This window comes from Haliotis rubra, unplaced genomic scaffold, assembly GCF_003918875.1.
Source record: "Haliotis rubra isolate DU_JTF1 unplaced genomic scaffold, ASM391887v1 Scf455, whole genome shotgun sequence".
NCBI classification, from domain to species: Eukaryota; Metazoa; Mollusca; class Gastropoda; order Lepetellida; family Haliotidae; genus Haliotis; species Haliotis rubra.
The window spans coordinates 528,986-547,277 of record NW_025767141.1 but is presented as its reverse complement, the minus strand read 5'-3'; the positions used below and the strand labels follow the sequence as shown (position 1 = coordinate 547,277).

Genomic DNA, 18,292 nt, shown 5'->3' with positions numbered 1-18,292 from the left:
AACCCATATGGGGAGTAGGTGATGAAAGGAAATTGATTAGCAGCTAATTAGGTATATATGGGATTACACTTTCTAAGTAAGTAAAGATTCTGACTCAGCCGCCTAAACCTTCTAGAAGCTGTACTTTACTGAGAAAGTGTAATGCCAAATATAATATATGTTGCAGAAAAAAATCAGGACTGTTTGAAAACAACGGTATCCGCTTCTGTTCCTTTCAATAAAGTAAAATAAAATATAGTCTTTGTGAGACACAAATATCCATAAATCGCATGTGTTCAGAAAACGCGGTTATCTTAGAGGCTATTACAGCTGTCTTTACAGACGATATTCCAGTCTTTGTCACAACAGTCATAAAATGGAATCCTGGGGGTCGGTTGTGTGACCGGGCTGATATATGTCACCGACACTCCAGTGGATTAGTCAGATGCTCATGTTATCGCCTGACCCATCTTCAATATACTGGTATGTTTACTCAAGAGTAAATTAATAGCATTACGGTTCTCTAAAGGAAAGTGAGAATTACAATCCATTGTATTGAAAGCCTGGCGCAAATTAATTATAAAGTTATTGGAGTGTACACGGTTATTTTTCGAATTTCAACTCTCAACTTTCTAAATACAGGCTAATGCTCTGTAAGCACTTTGTCACTTGATTAATTCTAGCTATTTGTGTTAAAGGCAGACAAAGCTCGAAGAGATTGGCAGTTCCTTGAAATATGTAATAGTGTATTTGAATATTTTACATCCGTTTTAGTTAATCGTGATCATCTCATCAAACCACGGTTACTCTGCTTTTGAGACTTGACTGCCTAAATCACGTGTTGAACACCAAATCGCAAAGACCCGAAATCACTTTTGTTTCTATCGTTGACTCTAATGTTGGAACAATTTGACGAAAAACGTGCGTCGCCACTGAGATTCCCACCTCGAAAGCCTCCAACGATGACATTGTTGTCTTCTGCCGTGGGAAATAAATTCTGTTTATTTTAAAAAATATTTAAATATATAAAATTGAGATGCTTAACAGCTTTCAGAATGATAGCAGACACTATATAAAGCTTCACCTGGACAGAGATTGTTTGTGGAGTTTAACCGTTCTCTTGCGTATTTGGTTGATTCCCGCTTTTGATTTGTGTGTGCTTTAAACTACACACCGTAGGAGCGGTGAACGGCAGGAAATATTTCATAGCAGGAAGTGAACGATTTATCACGCGAGAGGAGAGCAGGTTCTATTTTGTAGGTAGGAAAAATGTCAATATCTATCTTTGTATAGGCCACACTGTCCCCAAAATTCATGCTGTGAAATAGAAGACACATGTGCGTAATTCCACCAAATATCTTTCCATTTCCGTCATCATACAAGCCCATGAGCCCATAAAACATTGTCCAGCTTCGGCTACGTTTCCGTAAAGATCATAAACATATCAAAATTTAAGGTATCATTACTGTATAAACGAAAAACAAAATACACCAACATTTAGAGTAATTATCGAACTGTCTTTATGCCAAATTTGAATGCTTATAGTTAAGCCTTTTTTTAACTTTCATCCTCGAAAGACCATCACCATCAAACTGTTAGTGAACGATTTAAGAACCCAGACAATTGGTCATAGTGAACGATTTCATTTTCTGTTGCTGAACGATTTACGGTCAACCTAAACTCGTCATCCAATTTGCTATACAGCATTACCACTAACTATCAAGTATTCTATTCTTCAGATGTGATGTTTAAACGACAGAAATGTAACCATATCACTGCTACTACTGTTCTGAACATCTTCGAGACTTCAGTAGGGTGATATATCGCTGTATTGACATTTACAGGGAGAAAACAATTATCATTGTATTCCCTGCAGTAGCAACATGACAAGGTAACCGGCAATAGACGATGTCGTGTTGGCAAGTGGCAAGAAATGATATTGTATGATTCTACAAATACATAAAACAAATCAGTGGGTAATTCATAGTTTTCAGTGCCTGTAGGATCCATCAGTGATTTGAAATGATTGCGATCTTAATTGGATATATTTGCTGAAATATAACTGGTATGCACTTATGGAAGTAAAAATACCTTTGGAACTACTTGCCAAGGAAAGTCTAAAGGGTCTGATCATAACATGATGAATTTTCATGGAGAAGCATGTACAATGTGATTAAACTTTACGCACAAATTGTATTATTTGTACAAAATCGATGACATCCCTTCCCTTTCCATAATTTTTAAGCAACTTTAATATTAATGTACAAAATTGATTTCCCCTGCCTCCCAAGAAAAATCCCCCTCTCTAGCCATATTATGCACGAGGTTCATAATCAAGATTATTATTTGTATTTCCTGCTGGTATGAATCAGGTGATATAAATGTCGAAAAACAAACGTGGCTTCCTCAAGACTTTTATTTTTTTGTTCTGGGTCCGTGTAAATAAGATTAATCTATATGTTCGGCAGAAGCCTTCGGTTTCATGATTCGACCATTTTGGTCATCCAAATATGTATTTCGACAATATTAAGAATGAATATTATAACATTGTTGACCAGTATATTTTGATATCAATATTTGACCATTTTTGGCATATATGTCGGAACTTTTAGTTGTGTTTTCCTAATATTTTGATCAATATTTGCACTGATGAGATTGTTCTAATCAAACAACAATTGATCCTGATTGTAATACTCTGGGGGGTGGAACACTTGGACTTGAAATTGTCTGTCCCTTGATAAATTTTGATTATATGACCTTCCGGTTGGAAGTTGATATCTGTAATCTGATGGCGGTCACAACTACGACCCCACGAAAGTAATACACTAAACATCATGTATTGTCAGTCAGTTGTGCTACACGTTTACATGAAAGCGTCTTGTTAGTGCTTCCTTTAAGATTTACATTTGGGTAAATTGATTCTTGTCTCAGAAGTTTACTTCAAATTCAGGTATCAGTTCCCTTGTTTGCAAATTTCAAATTCAGTAACATTTAAGTCAGTGGAGTTTGTTTCTGGTTTCGCCAAACGTTTCAAAGCAACACCAAGAACATTACTGTGAAGTTGATACTGATGGCGCTTTCTGAAGATCCACTTCTCAGCATACGTCGTTGGTCTCCAATTGGTTTAATGTCTTGCACTGACACAGAGTACAGTCTTGTTCTTACTTTGCACAGTCCCTGTGATTTCTGATTGAGGGGTAACAAATGAATAGTATAATTTGGCATAGACGTTGGCGTTTTTATTGTCGAACCAAATGAATTCATATCACAGCGTAACGCACTGTCTTTGTGCTGATGTCTTTCATATATGTGCCGTTCCTGTTGTCGCCAACCATGATATTGATGGAGTATTGCTGAAAACAGCGTAAATCCATACTTACTCACTTGTATATAAAGATGCATGAACAGACTTGCTTGACAATCTACACAAATATTACAACGGAGATGTTGGTTCTAAATAATGTTTTATTATATACAGTCAGAAGCTTTGGAACTTGGCGTGATGTGTGCAACACAGGAAAGATGCATTGTACGTCAATGCCACTTGTCAGCCATTACTTGATTCCTTTCTCATATTGACTTCCTGAGATTTTAGGAGAACAAACCAATCGACAAGATCCTTTCCCAAGATGTTTACCATATCATTATCTGCTTCTAGAGCATGCAGTGCCTCTGACAGAGAGGACGGTAGAGCTGTAGCTGAGGGTAGATTGTCAGATGTTAGTTCAGGACGAGGAGGAGGACAATCTAGTCCTTTGAGGACGCCGTCCAAGCCAGCAGCTATAGTGGCTGCTAGTGTCAGGTAAGGATTGGTCATGCCACTTGGGATGCGGTTCTCCAGGTAGACCCCGCGGTTTTCATTATCTACCTTGACTTTCACAGAAGACAGACGGTTGTCAAAGTCCCAGTCAATTGTCCCTGGTTTCCTAGGAAGATGTAGCCGTTTGTAACAGTTCTCTGTAGGGCACCAAAAGGCGGTTAATGCTCTTGCATGTTTCATCAGTCCAGCAAGCCAGCATCTTCCAAAATCTGACAATCCATTTGGGCAAGTTCGGATCACTAAAAACATTCTCACCTTTTTGGACAGACCAAACAGAATGGTTTAAATGCATTCCAACTTCCCCTGTTGGCTGCTTGGACGTCATGTCCACTCGATAGTCCTCCTTATCGGCAATTTCGTGAATGCAATTTCGAAATTTAAATGCCGAATCTGCAGCTTTGATGCCAAAGGAGGCTTTGATGACAGCCTCAAAGAGACCAGCATTCCATTCACAGTGGAAGTTTTCAATATCCACGTCAGCATGATGCATTCCATTTTCAAGAGCAAAGAGAAAGCGGCTGTGTTTTGAGTGAAGTCTGTGACTCATATGGTTGAGGCCTGACACGGGACTGTTGTGTACATCATACAACATATATTCCATTTCAAAACCTGACAGCATTTTGTATCCGTGGTCCGACAAACGTTGAAGTTGCTTCTTGGCCACATACCGAGGACAAACATTAAACGGCGTTCTGTCCTTTAACCAGTAGCCTTCACAGATGACCTCAGCAACCTTGAACTTCTCATCACCATCCCACGTGACGGCGTTCAAAGTTGAAAGGTCAGGGATACCAATTATGCATATGTTGTTTCTATCGATCAGGTTTGTATGCACCTTTCCAAGCCATTCTCCAAGCATGAGCGCATCTGAAACAGGTATTGTAAAGAATCAGTACTTTATAGTGACCCCGTTAACAGTAACCTTGGTTACTGCATCCCATCAACCTATCACCTTCACCTCAGTAGAATAATACACTATGGCAACACACCATAACAGAACACTACATCAACCATCTTGTTTGTACAGGCCTCGGCCAAGGGCTTCATCCCTACCCCAACCTGTTTGCTGTGCATGGAAGATGCTACAGTCGCACTTCGGAATAATATTTACAATACATTTCACGAACTGTTTGATTGGCGTTTTGTAAGTTGGTGAGTAGCAGATAAATTTCATGTATACCAACTTCTTTCATTTTGTGAGTGTAATCACTCTCACCGTTTTATTGATATTTTAAATATTCCTTTAAATATTTTACTAACAAGAAAACTTGCACGTTTGAGAAGAAGGTGGCCAATTTTGCTGTTCATTGGCTGTAGATATTTTATTTGTGTGTAATAAAAGTTAGGTCGGTATCTGGTTCTTCAATCTCCATGTACTGAATACACATGCTATTCATCTACGTGGTAATAGTTGCAGTGTTGCTGCACTGATGTAACAATATCTCTGTGTTTGGAATGTCTATGTAACTGTGTTTGGAATGTCTATCTAACTGTGTTTGGAATGTCTATGTAACTGTGTATTAAGGCTAACGTTTTCCTCATTTGAACTTATGTAACACTCACGTAAACATATAGACTGGACACCCATCTCTAACAGGGAACTGGTATGTGGCGATTGTGAACATTTGGTACCAACCAACCATTCGTGACAATACAAGTTAGCAGAGCTATCTTACGACAGTAAAGAGGGTTTTATCGTTTCTATTTACATCGGTATTGTCTGTATTTTAAGTTAAATATCCGAAAGTGATTTGACATATGAACTTCTCAATTTACTAAACGCCCATGAAGATCCTGATTAGAACAGGCCTCCAGTAACCCATTCTTGTCGTAAGATGTGGGAATGTTGGGGTCGCCTAGTGGGTAAAGCGTTCGCTCGTCACGCTGAAGACCTGGGTTCGATTCCACACATGGGTACAATGTGTGAAGCCAAATTCTGGTGTCCCCCGCCGTGATATTGCGGAATATTGCTAAAAGCGGCGTAAAACTATATTCACTCACTCGTAAGATGCGACAGACGGTTTGCCGAGTTGGTTTGTATCCGAAATGCGTAGATCGATGTCAATAATATCAATCACGGGATTGCCTGGTCCAGATTGAATTGTTTACATATCACAGTCATATAGCTTGACTATTGACGAATGCGGCGTTAGCAACAAGAACACCTCATCAAGCTATATTTCTAATACAGCGACGGGAAAATTGAGGAAAAATGTCTGTGCACTCACCAACTCCAATAGTAACACCAGTCTTCAGACAACGCTGCACATGACGACGAGGGACAACTCTACCTCTCGACCGCCCGTGGATATCGGGAAATGTGAACCGCACGTAGTCGTACGAAGCTGTCGTCTTCGCCATGTTGCTGTTGACACTGTGTCAACCTAAAAATACAAGTTATCGTAATTGTGTGTGTATATAAACAATCACATCTCAATGAAAACGAAATCTTGATTGAAAGTACCTTGAATATTATGCAAATTTGATAATAAACGTACAGCGACTGGACGGTAAATTCGAATAGCATTTTAAATTAAAGTAAGATGATTTCATTGTTCAAATAGAGCAGCACAGTTAGGCGGGTTTTAAGCAAATTTTAACGAAATGACAAGGTAACAATAAAAGTGTCTTACCTTCAAAACCAAACAGAGAGCATCTCAGGCAAAGCAGGAATAACTAAGTGGCGAGTTACCCCTGTGTTTATACCTTAGGCCCCATGCTGGTCATACTATACAAGTTTGATCATGCAAGTTGGATATTATGCAAGTGTGATAAGGTTGGATAACCAAGGAAAGAAAAAGGTTAATTAACAGCCGATCATAAATGCTGCAGTTGTTACAGTTCGTGTTCATTTCCTTTGTTAATCGTTGTGGTTTAGCCAGCCGTGACTAGAGCGTCAAAGTCCCTAAGCCGATAAGCGTCGTGTGTTTGGGACACAAAAACAGGGACCAAGCATTTAATAATCTCCCAGAGTCGCTTGTCCGGTCGCTGAGAATGATTCTGCCGGTTCTAACAATGATGTAACATAAATGGATAGAGGATGTAAAAGTATAAGGTAATAGAATATATTTGGACAATAATTGCTTGATTAGTAATCTAGTTGTTGGTTAGTCAAAATGAAACATACGACTTTATGGATGACAACTTCTTGTTTATTGCACAGAGCGACGTTTCGATGTAGATTCTTACATCGTTATCAAGCTAAAAGTGACTACAACCAAGTGATGAGAAGAATATGTACATAGTATATTTTGACAAACAGCACATTAACATAGTATGGATTCTAGGTTGATCCAGGCTGGAGATGCGCTGACGGAGGATTTGCAAGACCATCTCGGAACCCCACCAGTTCAAACCCAAACTGACCTGTCACCATCAGAATTACCCTACCCTACATTGGCAAGACCTCTCATCAAATAAGCAGACTACTAATTGTATCGCATTAAAAATATTTAACATTGTATTAAAATGTTGTTTGACTAGGCCTATATCACGTCCCTTTGACACGATATGGATGCTGATGGTTGAGAGAGGGATATAGTGTTTGGAGTTGTGATGGTCTGAGATGTATATAGTTTCTTTGCCTCTAGGTAAGACGTGTTTTTTTGCATTTCAGTTTTATTATTTTGGATTCCTTTTGCCCCTAATCAAGATTTGGATTATACAGGATGTGTGCCATCAGTTCCTGCACTCGAAATCTTTCTTACAGCGAGTGGCCTCTTGGCTGTCACCACAATGGTGACAAATCTCAAAGTTGCGACAAGAGTTGGAACCATGGCCGAACTGTTGACATTTGTAGCATTGGAGAAGATCGGGGACATATACATCCACTCCAATAGTGAAATAGCCTGCTTTAACCCCCTGGCTGCCGAGTTTTTTTTCAGGCGCACATTTTCATACGCTTTGAAAAGTGAACGTTGTGCGAGAATTGCTCTCGCGTGGTCCTGGATCTACGTAAGGCTATAAAATTACACAGAAATGTGGAATATTAAATTTCCTATCCGTTGGTATAAATATAAGTGCAACTACCTTGGCGGTTTGAGAAATAGACATTGCTAAATGTTGTCCAAATTTTTGTTATGCGTTAAAAAACAGTAAATTTCTCCGCTTTTTATCGCGCACCGATAAAAGCACTGTGCTACGAATTTTTTAATGGGGCATCTTTACGGAAAGTGTGAGCGAAGAAAATACAGCCTGAGATCTGAACGACATAAGTGTATATGAATTGGGTTTATGTGCTTGTGCATAACGTTATACGCTCAAGATTAAAAATGACTCGCAATAAATGTCAAAAATGTATTTTCTTCTATGACGTCAAACGACGACAGAGAGGTCATACACGTATAATGATAAGGGGGCATAACTCCGTTATGCGTAACACTAGGTCAATGTAACCCAGATCACTTGGAGAGAATTTGTCGTGGATACGGACGCTATATTTTCGTTATTTTATATTCATGATGAACAACACTATTCCAATTCAAAATTCCCCAATGTGAACGGATGCGCTTTGGTAGTTTCACAATTTATAAGAAAAGATGACAACGTATTACATGTGAAAGCACGTAATAGCGATTTGAATGGCCCTATCCGATATATAAGTTAGTTCTTAGATTCCCATATTCTCCCGTTTGTGTAGATGTAATTTGACTAATTTTGCATCGTTATTACCAGAGTACTAGCCATATCTTCAAATGTAACGAAATTGCTGAAAATAATACAACATTTTAGTTGACGTCATCGCTTGTTTTATGCATTTTGCGACGTCGGAAAAAGACGACATTGGTATGCTGATTAGTATATATCTCACTTAATTTCCATTAATTGTATAAAAGGTCTAGACTTCTATGTCAGAATTTAACACTCTTTAGACAAAACATAAAATGACTGATTTTTCCATTTAAATAGTGTCCTGAATATATCAACAATTACACGGTTTGACAGTGTATCTTATTGTGAACAACACGCGCACCTGTTTGGCATCAATTAAACGTAAATAAAAATAATATTTCACAACACCCGAATATTTTGTTTGGGATAAGAATATTTTGTTTGTTTATGATTATGAAGCTATTTCTCTTCATACGTATGCAATGAAAGATGCAAAAGATAGCTTTTATATATGGAACTATATATTAGAATATGGATATAAGATTTGTCCGAATTAACACATGAGATGGTATATATATTTTTCAACAATTTTCCTATAAGTAGTTAGAGTTTGATATCCTGTCATCACAATATTATTTAATCGAATATGAATTGAATATATTATCGAAAACAATGATAGAGAATCATAAAACGTTTTCAACAAACGCGCACCTTGCCGATCTAATATATGCATCATTCTTTGTCTATAAAACGACACAAAATTATGCAATGAACAAGACAATTCCTTTAAATATGTGTGCATGTACATTTCATACCATATATAAATCATTGTCATTAATATTATCAGTTTTGCATATAAGGTTGAATTATATCACTGTTCATTAACCTGTCCATATGAAATTGCAATATTAGTCCAAATAAATTGAATATTGTACATCATAAGAACTAAAGTAGTTGCAGTTATGGCTACATTTGATCTTCTAACACTTGTGTAAAGATTTAGAGTATGGTGTATTGCAATAAATATGTCAATTTCTTATGTAAATATGATTCAAACAATCAAAAACTTTCAAAGAATAAAACACCGTAAACCCTATATGCACGTATGATATGATATTGAACAAGGCTAAATGTAGATACTGAAGTCAGTTTCATGAAAAAGTATCCGAACTATCCGCAAAATATACATCATAATACTGACAGTGTAATCGGAAGGATATGGCGATTGTGTTTACTCTTGTTCAACCGACCTTCACCTCAAAGAAATTGCCTAATATGTAGAACAATGTTGACGTATGACATCACTACCGCTGACCGATTTCTTACAAAATGGCGGCTTTGCTGACAAGGGTACACAGGATTTTGCGAGGACCCTTCCACTGATTCAGGGATCGTTTGTACATAAATATGAGATGTAAGTAATCAGAATGATTCTGACTATCTGTGTATTGTTATATGTTTTTATCGTTTTCACTACACGTAAGAGAAAAGGACAGAAATGCAGATAATTACCGTTGTCGTTCTGCGTCAGTCATGGCGTCACGCTGCACGGAAACTTTGACAATTTCTTATGAATTATCAAATCATTGCATTGTATCTATTTATAATTTCCTATTTCTTGCTACGATACTCTTTCCATGTATATTCTAAAGGTATTGAGCCATTGCAAGCAATGAATAGACGGATGAATGTTGAAAAATTTCAGAAAATGCTACGCAGTGTAAAATCGGAATTTGTCTTTGTTTACATTTCGAACCAGCGCAGTCTTTCGAGCACAGCGTTCGTTTTCACTCCCAAATATGTTTCGTCTCATTTTATCTGGACAGTTGGTATTGGTGACACAGACCAGTTTCAGATTGATTCTAAAATGTATGGGGAATTCAGTGATGCATTTTTCGAAGCTGAATATCAAATATACGTGATGTAATAGGCGTCTCAATACCGGCCTTCGCGAAACGTGATTTTGTAAACACTATCCAATATGGCGGAAAGCGCTCTACGGTGTTCGTGTAAGTGCATTTTCGAAAACATCCCAACCGATTCTAGATTCATCGGCAACGTTTCAGAATTATAATTAGCGAAATCATGTAAAACTGATATCAGTGATCATAAATATGTTATTTTTGAAATTCAATACTCACAGTAATTATCCGATTTTCACATTTCAAAACATACAGCAAATAACGCTGTGAATCGCGATTTCATACTGTGTCAAAAATGTCGCCATTTTCGATGAAGCCTATTTTGAAAGGTCATTTTCAGCACTTGAGCTTTGTCTAAAATAATGGTGGATGGTATCAAGAAACAGGACATTTCCCGCAGAATTCGAAACTGTGAAGTGTATTTGTGTGCGTGGGATACTTTGAGTTTTATTCGACTTCAAATTGAGGGTTGAAGGGGAAGGACATATATGTCCCTGTGGCATCCAGGGGGTTAATTGATTTTCTAAGATGCCTAGCGGTTAGAACAATCGAAAAAAAAATACATTATCAGACAATAAAGGTATAGTTTTTTGATGACGTAACAATTGAATGACGTTTTCCCGTCACTGCGCCATTCTAGTGTGCCCCCTCGTAATCGAACCATTTTACATTACGTCACAATGTAAGCGACGTCACGATGCATGTCAGTTGTCATCGCCTCGTACGGCTTCCTACAGTAAACTACACCGTTGCATCCAGTTTCTGGGTTTGCTGTTGCTTCACGCAGCTAACATCACTGGTGGAAACATTACGTTTATGTTTTACGACGGTTAAAATGTGTCATTTCGACTCACAAGTTTTCAGCGACACGGTAACGTTCGTAATGTATAAACTGAGGGGCAAAAGAAACGTCCCCGATCATTTTTGTATCATAAAATGATACAAACACGTGCAATTCAATGTTGAAATGTTTGATATAATTTTTGAACATATTATGCAGACTGTCATTACAGAACAATTGAAACAATTTGCTGTAAGTAGAGTTTTGTGACGTTTTTCACAGGAGGTTCAAATGTCCGGTTTTCGATCATGACAACACATGCACATCAGTACTGACAGAGTGTCTTTGAGTGTCCAACTCCTCAGTAGCGAGTGTGTCCACCTCTTGCAGCGATACATGCTGCCACACGACGTCGTGCAGAGTGCACAAGACGTCTGATCACGTGATGTGGGATGCGACGCCATTCTTCCTGTAGAGCTTGAGCCAAAGCGTTTCTTGTCTGTGGGGGATGTTGACGTTGCTTAACCTGACGGCCGAGATGATCCCATAGGTGCTCAATAGGTGATAAATCGGGGGATCTTGCTGGCCAAGGAATGACGTTTACGTTGTTGTTGTTCAGGAAGTTCCGGGTAACAACAGCAGTGTGGGGAGTAGCGTTATCCTGCTGAAACAACACGCCTCGATTCTGCTGGAGGAAGGGTAACACGACAGGTCGTAAAACAACATCAATGTATCGACGGGCATTCAGGTTTCCCTCTATCACCAACAAGTCAGTCTTCCTCTCGCCACAAATCCCCCCCCACACCATCACACTACCGCCGCCAAACGTCTCAACTTCCTGAACGCAACAACGTGCTGTGCGTTCGTTCCGACGTCTGTAGACTCGTACCCGACCATCAGCTTTGTTCAACTGGAAGCGGCTCTCGTCACTGAAGAGAAGATATTTAATCCGAACGTAAACCGTCATCAAACTGTTATCATTTGTTTTTTTCTGGTAACGTTCGTCTTAACGTAGGGGGCAGACACATCAATAGAACAGCGCGCCAGTTAGCCCTGTGCGAGGATTCTTAATTTAGGTCACCGACACCGTCGTTTGTTTTCTGCCTTAAATTAATCGTAATTATCTTTAGAAAGTATTAAAATTTGGCATCTTAGAAAAGAAATACACTTCGCCCTACCACCATGTATAGTGTAATAAAACACACTTTCGCCCTGAACTATTATAACGTTAAAGCACTCGGACGCAAGCGTCCTCGTGCTTTAACTATAATAAACTGAGGGGCAAAAGAAACGCCCCCGATCATTTTTGTATCATAAAATGATACAAACACGTGCAATTCAATGTTGAAATGTTTGATATAATTTTTGAACATATTATGCAGACTGTCATTACAGAACAATTGAAACAATTTGCTGTAAGTAGAGTTTTGTGACGTTTTTCACAGGAGGTTCAAATGTCCGGTTTTCGATCTTGACAACACATGCACATCAGTACTGACAGAGTGTCTTTGAGTGTCAACTCCTCAGTAGCGAGTGTGTCCACCTCTTGCAGCGATACATGCTGCCACACGACGTCGTGCAGAGTGCACAAGACGTCTGATCACGTGATGGGATGCGACGCCATTCTTCCTGTAGAGCTTGAGCCAAAGCGTTTCTTGTCTGTGGGGATGTTGACGTTGCTTAACCTGACGGCCGAGATGATCCCATAGGTGCTCAATAGGTGATAAATCGGGGATCTTGCGGCCAAGGAATGACGTTTACGTTGTTGTTGTTCAGGAAGTTCCGGGTAACAACACGTGCGGTGTGGGGAGTAGCGTTATCCTGCTGAAACAACACGCCTCGATTCTGCTGGAGGAAGGGTAACACGACAGGTCGTAAAACAACATCAATGTATCGACGGGCATTCAGGTTTCCCTCTATCACCAACAAGTCAGTCTTCCTCTCGCCACAAATCCCCCCCACACCATCACACTACCGCCGCCAAACGTCTCAACTTCCTGAACGCAAACAACGTGCTGTACGTTCGTTCCGACGTCTGTAGACTCGTACCCGACCATCAGCTTTGTTCAACTGGAAGCGGCTCGTCACTGAAGAGTACCTGGCGCCAGTTCCGCGGCTGCCACTGCCGAACTCTACGTGCCCAAGCCAATCGACGACGTCGATGTTCACGCGTTAACGTCACGCCCGGAATGGTCTGTAGGCTCTGATACCGAATCGGCGGAGTCGTCTGGATATGGTCCTTCTACTGACTGGATGGGTAAGGCTGGTTGTTGCTGATGACGTCTGTCACAGTCAGGAATCTGTTGCGCAAATTGAAGCACCCGTAAATGGCGGTCTTCCTGAGGGGTGGTTACGGGTGGTCTCCCCTGTCCTAGGCCTGTCTGCAGTCCGACCTGCTTTGTTCTGAAGCGTGTCATCAGTCTGGTGATGGTTTTCTTGCTGCAACCCATGATTCTTGCAACGTGACTGTGAGAAGCACGCAGCTGCAGCACATCCCAATAGCTCGTTCTCTCTGTTCTGCCGTGAGTCAGAGGCATGTTCTTTGTGTCCAACGTATTGAAGTGATGAATTCGAACAGTCGAGCATAATTTTTATACTGTACTTTCATACGGGTATGTTTCCACAGAAGCATGCAAAAAACGTGAATAAAAGCAATTTTCATGCTTACAAAAAACTCCACGTGGATTTCCTTTCTGTGAGACGTGGGGATGCGTTCGGGAGATGTGTTCCTAAATAAATTTCCGTCATAACGAAAACAGAAGAAATGTTTTTTACAATTTTACTTTGGGGACGTTTCTTTTGCCCCTCAGTTTAGTTCAGGGCAAAAGTGTGTTTTATTACACTTTACATGGTGGTAGAGCGAAGTGTATTTCTTAAGTAGAAGGGATTTGCGATTCGTATGATATGTGTTTGTGTTCATGATGAGAACAATGCACAGACACCTCAATGTTGGCAATTAACCACTACCGAGACGGGTGACGTTGTTGATCACAAATGCCAGATACTACCTTAGAAATAGCAAAGGGTCTGAGTCTGCCGTGATCCATGATAAATTCTCACAAGAACGAGAAAAATAATTGTCATTCCGATTGTTATAATGAAAATAACACATAATACTCGAATTCCTCTTGTTTTATATATTGTTGGACATTTGGGGAAATTGTTTTTTGTCTCAGAATGTTACTTCAATTTCAATCATCACTTCCCATAACCTCTTTCGAGTGATATTGAACAGGTTGTGAAGTCCACTATTGACAAACTTTATGGATCACAATTTCATTATTTCGTGAGTGCGACAACGTCGTGAGTGTGAGTGCTTGACAACGGTACAAGAATCTGTATCGAAAGTTGTCCATAAAGTTTGTAAACATTAGTTTCCTTGTCTGAAAATGTCAAATTCAGTAAGTCTAAGTAAGTTGAGTTTGTTTCTGGTTTGGTTAAACGTGTCAAAGCAATATTAAGACCATTACTATCAAGTTGATACTGTGGGCGCTATTCGTCTGCAGATCCACATATGAGCGAACGTCTTTGGAGTCGTTTAATTTCTTTCACTATCTCAGAGTACAGTCTTCTTCTTACTTTGCACAGTCTCAATGATTTCTGAAGGAAAGGTAACAAATGAATAGTATACTCTCCCCAAAAAGAAACGCATAGGTGTATTTTCACACATATAATCTGCTAACTTGAAAGTGAGATAACACATGTAACTCTGGGTCATGGATCAGTGGCAGCCGAATTTCACAGTATGAAATATCAAGTGTCTGTTAATATGTATAGCCTATAACAAGTTCAATAGGTGAAGGCTTCCGTTCCCGATTGGGCGTTGTCTTCAATATCTGTTGTGGCCACCATAAGCCCCTAAAACTGCTCTGCACTGTCTCGGCATGGACGGAATAAGCCTTTGAATTCGACCGTGTGGAATCTCATGTCTGGGGCGCCGGTTGACGTTCACGTACGCGTACGCTTCGGTCGAGATCATCCCACAAATGCTCGATTGGGTTTGAGTTCGGGCGATTTGGAAGGCTATGGAAGCAATGTAATGTTCTCATTCTGAAGAGAGATAAGTGGCATGTGCTGTGTGAGGCCTGACATTATCTTGCTGGAGCAACTCCCCCTGGCGGTCAGTGATCGGAACCATGTGAAAGATTCTGTACCGAATAGCAGTTAAATTGCTCTGAAGGCGCGCAACGTTGGACACACGTACTATTCCGTCACGGCACTGAAGCAGAAAGCGCGTTTCTCACTGAACCATACACGTCGCCAATTGTGTAGATTTCAGGATTGAATGTTATTGCACCTCTGGACCCGTTGACGTCGTTTTAGTCGTCGCAGCACAGGGCCAAACTAGGGTCTTCTTGCTCGAACTGCAGCTACTCGTTAATGATTAGGAACGTCGGCGTTTCCTTTTTGGGAAAGTATATAATTTGACAATATATAACAAGTTTTATGGATAACAACTTCTTTATTTTCGTGAGTGCGACGTTTCGATACAGATTCTTGTACCGTTGTCAAGCAAGAGTGATACATGAAGTGTAGGAGCTGCATATATATACTGTATATAACAATGAAACAACATAATAGACAAAGGAAACAACATAATTGCCATGATTGGCTAAGCAGTAAGCTGATGAAGCCAGTAAGTACATAAAGGATAGTGAGAGGAAGCCAGAGATGTAGTTACAATGAGATGTTTATACAATGGATGCGATGTTTATACAATAGACTGGGCTTGGTGGAGGAGTGGATCATAAGCAGATGGAATGAAGTATCCTTGGTCACGGTTGATGGTAGGCTTGTGGCGTTTGATGTGAATGGCTTCTGTGAGCTTGCGTTTAGTGAAGTCCGTTTGGTTGTTGGCGAGAATGGTAATGTCGGACCACTCTATTTGATGATTGGGGTTGGCTTTGATGTGGTCAGAGATAGCTGATTTGGTGTCGGAATTAGCAACAGAGGTGCGATGTTCTTTGACTCGGGTGTTGATGGGTCGGGATGTTTCACCTATGTAGCATTGTCCACAATCACAGTCTGTTTTGTAAATAACACATTTCGGGTTGTTGTTGTTGACGGTGGGTTGTTTTCTTCCGTTGGCATGGCACCTTCGTCGTCCTCCAACCTCAGCAAGATCCAAAGCAGCTCCTCGCCCATCTCAACAGCCAACATCCCCGCATCAAATTCACCATTGAAACAGAGCAGAACAACCAACTACCTTTCCTTGATGTCCTTGTGTCCCGCACCTCCTGCAACCAACTCCAGACCTCCGTGTACAGAAAACCAACTCATACGGATCAATACATCCACTACAACTCCAACCACCCACCTAAAGTCAAGACCGGCGTCATCTCTACATTGACCAGAAGAGCCAAAAACATCTGCTCAACAAACCTACAGGAAGAAATTGAACACCTGAGGAAAGTCTTTGTGGAACGCAACCACTACCCACCTGAAATAGTCAATAGAACCATCGAAGCAACGCTTTCACCTCCTGCCAAAAGGTCTAAACTAGAATCAGCCCCCATCAAGATATCCATTCCCTACATTGGTAAAACCATCACACCAAATCAGCCGACTCCTGAAACAACAGGCAGGAATAGACACTACCTTCTCAGCGTCCTCCAGCCTCAACAACCTCCTCCATGCCAACGGAAGAAAACAACCCACCGTCAACAACAACAACCCGAAATGTGTTATTTACAAAATAGACTGTGATTGTGGACAATGCTACATAGGTGAAACATCCCGACCCATCAACACCCGAGTCAAAGAACATCGCACCTCTGTTGCTAAATATAATTTGACCGTAGTCTTTTGGATGCGGGAAACTCAATGCATTGATGTTGACCATGTTTACTTTCGTTCCAAATGAGTTCATATCACAGCCTAACATACTGTTTAGTGCTGATGTCTTCATATATGTGCCATTCCTGGTGTCGACAGCCATGATATTGCTGGAGTATTGCTGGAAACAGCGTAAATCCATACTTTCTCACTTGTATATAAAGATGCGTGAACAGAGTGCTTGATAATCTCCAGAAATATTACAACGGAAGAGGTTGGTTCTGAATAATATTTTATAATATATACAGTCAGAACCTTTGGAACTTGGCGAGATGTGCGCCCCACAGGAAAGATGCACTGTACGTCAATGCCACTTGTCAGCCATTACTTGGTTCCTTTCTCATATTGACTTCCTGAGATTTTAGGAGAACAAACCAATCGACAAGATCCTTTCCCAAGATGTTTACCATATCATTATCTGCTTCTAGAGCATGCAGTGCCTCTGACAGAGAGGACGGTAGAGCTGTAGCTGAGGGTAGATTGTCAGATGTTAGTTCAGGACGAGGAGGAGGACACTCTAGTCCTTTGAGGACGCCGTCCAAGCCAGCAGCTATAGTGGCTGCTAGTGTCAGGTAAGGATTGGTCATGCCACTTGGGATGCGGTTCTCCAGGTAGACCCCGCGGTTTTCATTATCTACCTTGACTTTCACAGAAGACAGACGGTTGTCAAAGTCCCAGTCAATTGTCCCTGGTTTCCTAGGAAGATGTAGCCGTTTGTAACAGTTCTCTGTAGGGCACCAAAAGGCGGTTAATGCTCTTGCATGTTCCATCAGTCCAGCAAGCCAGCATCTTCCAAAATCTGACAATCCATTTGGGCAGTTCGGATCACTAAAAACATTCTCACCTTTTCTGACAGACCAAATAGAATGGTTTAAATGCATTCCAACTTCCCCTGTTGGCTGCTTGGACGTCATGTCTACTCGATAGTCCTCCTTATCGGCAATTTCGTGAATGCAGTTTCGAAATTTAAATGCCGAATCTGCAGCTTTGATGCCAAAGGAGGCGTTGATGACAGCCTCAAAGAGACCAGCATTCCATTCACAGTGGAAATTTTCAATATCCACGTCAGCATGATGCATTCCATTTTCAAGAGCAAAGAGAAAGCGGCTGTGTTTTGAGTGAAGTCTGTGACTCATATGGTTGAGGCCTGACATGGGACTGTTGTTAACATCATACAACATATATTCCATTTCAAAACCTGACAGCATTTTGTATCCGTGGTCCGACAAACGTTGAAGTTGCTTCTTGGCCACATACCGAGGACAAACATTAAACGGCGTTCTGTCCTTTAACCAGTAGCCTTCACAGATGACCTCAGCAACCTTGAACTTCTCATCACCATCC

The 18,292-nt window shown here is 40.5% G+C and overlaps 2 protein-coding genes across 2 annotated transcripts; both read right to left on the bottom strand.

Annotated features, from left to right (window-relative positions):
- Positions 1-3,239: 3,239 nt before the first annotated feature.
- Positions 3,240-6,160, bottom strand: LOC124290028 (lengsin-like). The gene is made up of 4 exons (XM_046726711.1): positions 6,028-6,160; positions 4,055-4,666; positions 3,617-3,936; positions 3,240-3,332 (listed from the first exon to the last, which is right to left on the bottom strand). Exons 1-4 carry the CDS (start codon positions 6,158-6,160, stop codon positions 3,240-3,242), a joined length of 1,158 nt encoding a protein of 385 aa, XP_046582667.1.
- An 11,105-nt stretch (positions 6,161-17,265) lies between these two features.
- On the bottom strand, positions 17,266-18,027 carry LOC124290027 (lengsin-like). Its single transcript, XM_046726709.1, has one exon. The coding sequence runs from the start codon at positions 18,025-18,027 to the stop codon at positions 17,266-17,268; it is 762 nt and encodes a 253-aa protein (XP_046582665.1).
- Between the last annotated feature and the right edge of the window lie 265 nt (positions 18,028-18,292).

Excerpts from the sequence above, each read along its gene's own strand:
- LOC124290028 (XM_046726711.1), bottom strand. The coding sequence starts at position 6,160 with ATGGCGAAGACGACAGCTTCGTACGACTACGTGCGGTTCACATTTCCC. Across the intron at positions 4,667-6,027 it reads TGGTGTTACTATTGGAGTTG|ATGCGCTCATGCTTGGAGAA; the intron begins GTGAGTGCACAG and ends TACCTGTTTCAG. Across the intron at positions 3,333-3,616 it reads TAGAAGCAGATAATGATATG|CAATACTCCATCAATATCAT; the intron begins GTAAACATCTTG and ends CGCTGTTTTCAG.
- LOC124290027 (XM_046726709.1), bottom strand. The coding sequence starts at position 18,027 with ATGCATCATGCTGACGTGGATATTGAAAATTTCCACTGTGAATGGAAT.